This window comes from Rosa chinensis, chromosome 4, assembly GCF_002994745.2.
Source record: "Rosa chinensis cultivar Old Blush chromosome 4, RchiOBHm-V2, whole genome shotgun sequence".
Lineage (NCBI taxonomy): Eukaryota > Viridiplantae > Streptophyta > Magnoliopsida > Rosales > Rosaceae > Rosa > Rosa chinensis.
Window position 1 is genome coordinate 48525337 of NC_037091.1, and position 9623 is coordinate 48534959.

Genomic DNA, 9623 nt, shown 5'->3' on the forward strand with positions numbered 1-9623 from the left:
TCGAGCACTTCATCACCAAACTCGTTTCCGGTAAGGATTCTCTCAAGTACGGTGAGATTACCGAAGCTATTCAATCTTATTTTAAGATGAGTAGGGAGACCGAAAGCTCTCAAGAAGGAGGCATTCATGTCAGGGGCAAGGAGACAGGTCAGTTGACGAGTAAGAAGGATAAATTTGGTAACAAGGGTACATCAAAATCCAAGGAAAAATACAAGAAAGGTTGCTTCAAATGTGGTGCTACAGACCACTTGAAAAGAAACTGCAGAGAAGGGAAGATGAGAGCAAAGGCGATGGCAGGGAGTTCAAACACAGCCAATGTAGTCATCAAACAAGATAAAGATGATGGTGAACTCCTTGTGGTAGCAGCCAGCTCCAATGCTTTCAGAAATTGGATTTTGGATACCGGTTGTACATTCCACATGTGTGCAATCCGAGAATGGTTTGACACATTTGAGGACAGTAGCAGTGGGGAGGTTTTTAGGGGAGATGACTCATCATGTAGGATCCTAGGAATTGGATCAGTGAAAATCAGAATGCATGATGGAGTTGTTAGAACGCTGGAGAATGTCAGATATATTCCTAAGTTAAGGAAGAACTTGATATCTTTGGGTACTTTGGACAAGGCCGGATATAGGTATCGCTCTGAAGAGGGAAGACTCAAAGTTCTCAAGGGATCACTTGTTGTGATGAAGGGCGACATTCAACCTAACAACTTATACAAGCTTCAAGGGACTACAATAATCGGTGGAGTTGCAACGTCTACTGAGGTAAAAGACAAGACTGAGCTATGGCATCATCACCTTGGGCACATGAGTCAAAGAGGAATGCAGGAACTCCACAAGAAAGGTAAGCTAGAAGGTGTCAATGTTTGCAAACTGAACTTCTGCAAGGATTGTACTCTTGGGAAGCAGAAGGTGGCATTCAAGTTAGCAAATTGTGAGAACAAAAGCAAAGGATTGCTGGATTATATTCACTCAGATGTATGGGGCCCGGCACCAGTAAGGTCTATGGGAGGCTTCAAGTACTTTGTTACTTTTTTAGATGATTTTTCGAGGAAGATTTGGATCTACTTTATGAGGGAGAAATCCGAGGTTTTCACCAACTTTAAGGAATGGAAAACAGAAGTAGAAAATCTAACAGGCAGAAAAATCAAGTATTTGAGAAGTAACAGTGGCAGTGAATATAGAATGAAAAGGTTCTTACAATTTTGCAAGGATGAAGGAATCACTAGACACTTCACGGTGAAAGAGAATCTCCAACAAAACGGAGCTGCTAGAAGGATGAATAAAACTCTCTTGGAGAGAGAAAGAAGCATGCGGTTGCATGCAGGATTACCGGACACTTTTTGGGCAGATGCAATTAACCATGCGTGTTACTTGGTTAATCGGTCACCATCAAAAGTCTTGGACTTCAAGTGTGTAGAGGAGGTATGGTCTGGAGAACCAGTTGACTATTCTAACTTAAGGGTGTTTGGTTGCAGCACATATGCTCATATTTCCAACAATGAGCAAACCAAACTCAGGCCAAAGTCACGCAAGTACATATTTCTTAGTATTGAGAAAGGAGTAGAGGGCTACAAGTTATGGGATATTGTCAGCAAGAAAAGGGTTCTAAGTAGACATGTCATTTTGGATGAGGAGACAATGCCGTTCAATGAAGTCAAGACAAGTGAGGTGAAGAAGAAGACTGATGTTGTAGAGAAAGCAACCGAAGTTCCTCTAACCATAGGGATCATGGAAGAAACTCCAGCTCAGGTGGAGCAAATTGAGCAGGTGGAGCATGATAAAGGGTCTTAGAGCAACAACAACAGTCATTAATACAAGCTCAGGTGGAGCAATTAGCACTGCAAACCTACGACTCGGTTCGTCAGTCACTTGGGCAGGAGTTCCAGAGAAGTATAGCATTGGACAAGTATGCTCTAAGTTTCAGTCCAGGAGATCCAACCACGTATCAGGAAGCTATAGCAAATGGTGTACAAGAAAGTTGGATGGGAGCTATGTTAGAACAAATGAAGAAGTCCAAACAGAAGGACTTGGTTCAGGAGTCGGTTCCTAAGCCCAAAGAAAGAAATCAGGTTGGCTGTAAGTGGGTTTATAGGAAAAAGGAAGGAATGCATGATGAGGAAGCCATGAGATTCAAAGCTCAGGTATTGGCCAAGGAGTATTCGCAAAAAGTAAAGGTCGATTTTGACCAAATCTCACCAGTGAATAGCTGCGTTTATCATCATGTGTTCAAGGATAGTATGGTTTTACTATTGCTACTTTATTTAGGTGACATGTTAACTACATGTCAGGATATGTCTAGAATTTCAAAGTTAAAGACACAACTAGGGAAGGAATTCGACATAAAGGATCTAGAAACTGCACAACAGATCCTAGGAGTGAAGATAAGGAGGGACAGAGAAGCGGGAAAAATATGGCTGTTTTATGAACCCGTGTCTACTCCACCAGTAGCACACTTCCAGTTGAGTGTGCAGAGATCATCTATGAAGGAGTTACATGAGATGATGAATGTGTCTTATGCAAGAGTAGTGGGATGTCTTATGTACGCTAGAATCTACACAAGACCAGGTTTAGCTCAAGCATTGAGCATTATGTCCAAGTATATCGCAAATCCAGGTAGACGACACTGGCAACAGTGAAATGGATTTTGTATTACTTGAGAGACACCAAGGAGCATGGATTTGTGTTTGAAAGACAACAAGAACAAGCATGCATTATTGGTCATGAGCGTTCAGATTTGGCAGGAGACTTAGACAAGAAAAGACCTGCAACAAGTTATATCTATACTTGTAATGAAGGTTTAGTGAGCTGTAGAGCAACTATGGAATCAGCTACGATGTTGTCTACCACTGAAGTAGATTGCATGGCACTAACAGAAGCTTCCGCAGAGGCATTATGGCTTAATGGATTAATGAGTGAGTTTGGAATTCAACAAGAAGCTGTGATGAAGAATGGGGTCATCAATTTGACAAGGAATCAAGTGTTTCAAGTAGAGACGAAACACGTTGATGTTCGTGGTCATCGCAGCGAAGGTTGGGTCAACTCAAGGAAGATAACAAATGAGAAAGTTCATTCAAGGGAGAATGTCTCAGATTGTTTGACCAGGACCATTGCCATGGATGAGTTCAAGTGTTACTTGAACCTGCTCGATCTTACAGCATGTTGAGATTGAGGTGGAGCACCTCATCACTTGAGGTGTGTTGAGGCAAGAAGAGTCTTGCCAAGGTGAAGGTTCTTGAAGGTTTTAGGATTACTTCAAGAAGTACAAGATATCCTGGAGGTTGCAGCAATCAGTTTGGTATCAACTCACCAAGGTGGAGATTGTTGTGAATTTGGCTCGTTGATATGCCTGAGTTGATTAGGATTCAAGACAAAACCAGATGGGTAAATGAAGATTAGTGCGCACAGGAATTCTTCTAGTATCCTAATGGGTTTTGGAATAGGAAGAGTTATTCCTATTGATTTAGAACTGGAAAGTAAGTTCTATTCTAGTTAGGAATAGGAAAGCTAGCTCTCTTTCCTTGTTCTAATAGTTTTAGGAATCCTAATGTGACATGTTTGTAACCAGCACCTATAATCTATAAATAAGGATGTAGGGAGGTCATATAATGAGTCCTCAGATTAGAGAAGAGATCAAAGAGAGATCTCAGCTACATATAAACACAGGGGCAGGGAGAGCCAAGAGTGATAGAGAGATCTAGCAAAGGGGTTGGGGATTAGCATAGGGATTTCAATAAGTACTTGTAATCAAGTTGTTATCTCCATAGTGCTAGTGATTCTCAAGAAAGATCACACAGAGGACGTAGGCAAAGTTTTTGTCGAACCTCTATAAAATTTTGTGTTCGTGTGCTGTGGTTTTCTGCTGTGATATTTAGCATCATCATCCTATTATTGTTTGCACAGTCATAAGCCTATAAAGAGAAACAAGGTTCTGGGTAAAAGGTGCATATTTACTACATAGTGTTAGTCATTATAGAGTTTCAGCGTGAAGTCTAGTGGCCATTTCTATGTCAGAGATGTTGCCTAAAATTCGTTGTAAGCAGTTCATTATAAATGAAGTTCTTCTTGATTTAAAAAAAAAAAAAGTTAGTCTTTATTATTTTTTTTTTCACCAATATTTTTACAGGAAAATAGTCAACTTGTTACCTAACTTTACACTATTAGTGTAAATTTGTTATCTTAAGTTTTTTATTGTTACCTTAATTTTTTTAAAGTAGGTAATTTATTATCATTCCCTCAACTTTGCTACCCTAAGTTCTTGAAAATTCATACTCAAAAAAAAAAAAAAGGTTCTTGAAAATTAGTTATTTGTTTTTTGAAAAGAAAAATTCATTGATTAGTGATTGAAATCGCTTAAGAGGGCATCCCAATGGGGAGCATTTCTGGCCTTTGAAATGTGTAGGTCTTAAAACTAAAGTAGAACAAACTAGAAGATGTACTACATCAACCACTTGTTCTTGTACAATAAAGCTTAGTTCTGAAACTTTTCTTGAAACACTAGCAAATTTTGAAGGTAAATCTTCATCATTCACAAGATAATTACCAACAACGGAACCATTGTCATGACCTTGAGAATTGAAGACCCAGCAATCAAAACTTGCGATCCGGGTATGCAGGAGATTAGTAGACCAAACAAAACTAGACTCGACCAAGCAAAAGAGACACTGCTCGACAATGCACGCAATTGTGGTACTCACAGCGTAGCTATACCAAAACTTTTTATAGAATCTAGAAAGGCTCAATTCACCTAAAATTAAAATCAGCAGACCCGAACATATAAAAATAGCATAAAAGAACAGAACCTCAGGTCCAAAACCACCTGGGTCCATGGAGAGGTCTGGCCCAACAGAAGGCCGAACTGGGCCCAGAAGCAGCCTAAAATCTTGAAAGGGTGATCTGATATGGACACCTAAAGTCAGGCACCCTTATGCTGCAGTCTATCGCTATTGAAAGCCGCCGTCGCCTGTGCCCCGACTGACCACCACTTCATGCACCTTCTGCCTCCTTGAAACACCACCATCATAATCACAGCCTGGAGTCCGAGAGGCCAAACCCAGAATCCGAAGGACCAAGACCAAAATAGATAGATCCCCGACGGCGACCGTGTCAAGGCCACCCACTAGAGAAGAAACCAGCCAATGGTCGCCAATGACCTCAAAATCCAGACAAGCGCCGCTATCCATCTTGACCAGTCCTTCCGAGATTCACCACATCGAACCCGAAGGCCACCCTTCAGCCGCCCTCGCCAGCCAAAAGAGATTTGCCATGGCAGATCCATACCCATCAATAATGCACAAGAAAAGAGAGGTTAACACAGTCGATCGTTTTAGGCCATCATGAACGGTAGAAGCGCAACTGAGATTGTGTGCAATGTGCTTGACAACGGTGACGACACTGCTAGGGTTTGCGAGAGCGAAAGCAAGAGACATCTCTTCTTGTTTGAAAATTAGTTAATTTGCTATCATAAGAGCATCTCCAACTGTATGAATTATTTTGTAGTTAAATATAGCTAAAATTGTGATATATAGCTATTGATTTAACAATGTTGCTCCAGCAGTAGTAGCTATTTATAAATAATATACTATATTTTATCAAATCATAAACTGACATGTGGACAAAATTAAGATGAGAGAGGAATATAACTTTTGCTTTAGCTATGCATGATTCTCTAGCTAAATATAGCTAGCCAATTTAGTTAAAGCTAAATTTAACTTAGCAATAGCTAGTCTGTTGGAGTTGAATTTTGCTTTAAAAATAGTTATATATAGCTAAAATTTGAATTTAACTAGTCTGTTGGAGATGCCCTAAGTTTCTAAAATGAGTTAATTTGCTATTATAGATTTTCACCATTAATTAATATGCTACTCTTACACGTATATTTTAGACGAAAAAATTGTCAGACACAAGTTAATTTAAAAAAAAAACCTAACAAATTGACATTTTAAAGACCTAACTAGTATTATTCGATTGATCGAAATAAAACGTGAGATAACAAATTGATATTAAGGTAAGATTTGCATTGAGCCTAACTTAACTGATATCAATTGATTTTCACTCGAAAGAATCCGTGCAAAAGTAGAGGGGTGCCCCCCCCTCCCACCCTTTAGTGTACAGTACTTTTGAGATTCTTCTGCTGGGGCTGGTCCGTTGGTTCAAGATAGGACCCTGCAAATATTTAGTGTTTCGTTTGTCTTCTTTCTCTCACTTTTCTTCAGCTGTAGAGCAGTCAGTATTCCACGTGCTCCTGGGGACTCTCTCTCTTTTTCTCTCCCTAGTCCACTCTCCGCAGTCCGCCTTACTTCAATGCCATCCACCATTATAATTATTATTTCCTCTGTTCCCTCTCTCTCTTTCTCTTCTCCCTCACAGAAAACCAAAAACCCCATTATTAATTGTTGCTCTAGATTATAATGCAAAAAAGATTAGCACCTGCGACAAGTTGAAGATCATATCCAAGCTTGATCAAGTGTGGTGTTTTGTTAATGATGGAAGGAATCAAAGGCTCAGGAGGAGGGAAGGTTGCCATTGGTGTTGGCAATGGTGTTGGTCACGACCAGATTATTCAGGATCAAGACATGGGAGATGGAATGCAGTGCAGTGACCATCCTTACAGAAACAACCCAGGTGGGATCTGCGCTTTCTGTCTCCAAGAGAAGCTCGGCAAGCTCGTCTCTTCCTCCTTCCCTCTCCCCGTTCGTAACTCCGCCTCTTCTTCCTCCTCTCCTTCTTTTAGATCTGACATCACCGGCGCCACCAATGCCGGCGGTGTCAGCGTCGCCGCTCCTTCCTCTACCTCCCTCTCGCTCTCGCTCTCGGTCCGTCCCAAAGCCAACGGCGAGTCGTTTCATCACGACGAGTATTACACCCGGCGGGCCAGGATCTCGTTCCTTCTGGCCAGGAAGAAGAAGAAGGTGACTGCTAATGCTTCCTCTGATAGTCAGAGCCGCGCCACCGATATGGTTTTCAAGAGGAGCAAGTCGACCGCAACGCCTCGGAGGGGCCATTTCATGGATGCTGCTGACGACTTTAGCCCCAGAAAGAGGAATGGGTTCTGGTCCTTTCTCTACCACCACCACAAAACTTCCAAGAAAATCGACAACAAGAGCTTCAGAGACAACTCCAAGATTTCTTCCTCCTCCTCCTTCGCATCTTCGGCCACAGCAACAACAGCAGCAGCTGGAAGGGACAAGTCTTTGGGCTCTTCTGTGAGGAATAAAGCCGAAACCGCGGTGGGTGACGTTGAAGACGACAGCAGTCCCAACAGCCAAGCCACTGCTTCAGCCTCTTCGTTCGAGCGGAAGGTCTCCAGATCCAGATCTGTCGGCTGCGGCAGCCGGAGCTTCTCCGGCGACTTTTTCGAGCGGATCTCGACTGGTTTCGGCGACTGCACTCTCAGAAGGGTCGAGTCTCAAAGAGAAGGCAAGCCTAAACACTCTTCATCATCAGCAGTTCGCAACGGCGCCGAGCGTGTCAAATGTGGTGGGCTTTTCAGTGGGTTCATGATGACTTCATCTTCTTCATCCTCTTCGTCTTCCTCGTATTGGGTTTCCTCCTCAGCCGAAGACATGAACGGGAAGCCAATGTCCGGTGGTCCCGGGCCGCTAGTCAACGGGAGAAGCAGGAGCAGCTGGGGTTGGGCCTTCGCTAGCCCCATGAGAGCTTTCAGCAAACCTTCTTCGAAAGACGGGAAGAGGGACATTATTAGACAAGCGAATACTTCAGATAAGAACACCACCCCCAACTTGTCTGCAATTCCTTCCTTGCTATCTGTGAGAGGTTGATGATCATCGATGAAGATGAAGAAGAAAAAGAAGATTACTCGAGAGATTATACACATTAAATGCCTGTTAATTAATTTAAAGTACCTGTTTATTACTACTATGTTCATTTATCTTGAATTTCTTGGTATCTATTCCATTAGTGATATTACCATGTAACACATTGTCCCCAAGAATCTTGTTCTTAAAGTTCTGGGTTTAGTATTCAAATGGAGAGAGTGAAGTGGGTAGTGGTGGAGTAAGATGCAGATTTGCAGAAGATGTTGTTGACCCATCTCTTTTTTTTTTTTTGGTTGTATTGGAACTTGTATTATTTTTAGCGTTATATATTAATCTTCTGTAACTTGGACCGTGATGGAGTGGAAAATATGTATAAAGTATTGCATGCATGTGTACCCAAAATTTGTAAGGTTTCAGATGGTCACATGCATACACATGCTTGTTTGGTTGGTATCGGACAAACACAGGAATCCCCCAACACTATTTTGATTCCGGAACTTACACTGGATTTTTATCTTTTTGATCGATACACAAAAGAAATGGTTACAGGTTACTGACTCTAAAATGGTCCCCCTCCACTTTCATATAAGGATATGTTGAATATCTGAGGATGTGAATTACCAAATTTGGCAATAGTTCACCATTTGGGGCACTTTTTGTTGTTGAAACAATCGTTTTCACTTTTCACTTCGGTTGTCATTAGGTCAATGTATGCTTTACAACCGTTTGATTTGATTTAGTAAACCTGGAAACAGACTCGCACCTATTTAAATATCAAGCAATATATTTAGTGACACAAATTTTATCTTTGTAAATAAGAAAATAAAAAATCTTAGAGAATATTGTATTTTGGAGTGCCATTGAATTTGCGTTGATAAAAAAGTCTCCAACCATAAAGAGGGACAAAAAGTCTTTTGAGTAACATGGAATTTATTGTTCAAAATGGAATTTGCTTGATATTTTTTATTTTTGAATTAAAAACAAGAGGTTTTTGTTGTTTGTTTTTTAGGCATACTTTAGACGTCCCATTTATAAATGGGGCCAAATGGTCGTGCCGTGCATACTTGCTTGGTAAATTTGTGAGTTAGAATGTGTTATTCTATAAGGTATTATAAAAAGATAACTTAATTAAACACAAGTTTGATGCGCAACTGCTACAAGTTTGATGCGCACTAGCAGATTTGAGGGGTTTTTAGATTCGTGCGCCTGTGATGAGAGATTAGTCTGGATTTGCTGGAATACTCACGTGGACTTCGGTCTGAATACTGACTAGGTAGGTGTGTAACTAACTCGCTAACGTAACCAAGATGCCTTGCTACCTCACTTCCCATTAAAAAAAAAAAATTAAAAAAGGTTATTCTAGTTGGACCTCCGAATTTGATATTTAGACCTTCAATTTTTTCAATTATTAATAGACTTTGTCAAGTTATATGAAAAGACAAATAAGAACAAAGAGAGAAAAATGAAAAAAATAAATAAATAAATAAATACTCTTCTTACCTCTTCCAACCAAATATTACATTCAATTAAATTATTATTTAAAAAAAAATCCTTATATTGCCTATATAGTTTTACAATTTACCTAAAATAATTAAGTAAAAATAATAATTTCTATACACGACCCATCGTTTAATACAAAATAAATTCAAAACAATTTGATTTGGAATATTCTTAAACTAAATTGATTGAATATTATGATATAGTTATTACTCAATCTTCCAACCCAAAACCCTTGAAATCCTTCTTTTAGCAAATTCAAAGAGATTCCAACAACATATTAAGATCGAGAACCAACCCTCTGATTAATTTTTGTAGAGAAGAGACTTACTCATTATGTGATTTT

The 9623-nt window shown here is 40.2% G+C and overlaps 1 protein-coding gene across 1 annotated transcript; it reads left to right on the forward strand.

The window, feature by feature from the left end:
- Nucleotides 1-6196: 6196 nt before the first annotated feature.
- On the forward strand, nt 6197-8123 carry LOC112196309 (pneumococcal serine-rich repeat protein). Its single transcript, XM_024336629.2, has one exon. It carries the CDS (start codon nt 6485-6487, stop codon nt 7781-7783), a length of 1299 nt encoding a protein of 432 aa, XP_024192397.1. The 5' UTR covers nt 6197-6484; the 3' UTR covers nt 7784-8123.
- Nucleotides 8124-9623: the final 1500 nt, after the last annotated feature.

Coding starts and splice junctions, on each gene's coding strand:
- LOC112196309 (XM_024336629.2), top strand. CDS start 6,485: ATGATGGAAGGAATCAAAGGCTCAGGAGGAGGGAAGGTTGCCATTGGT.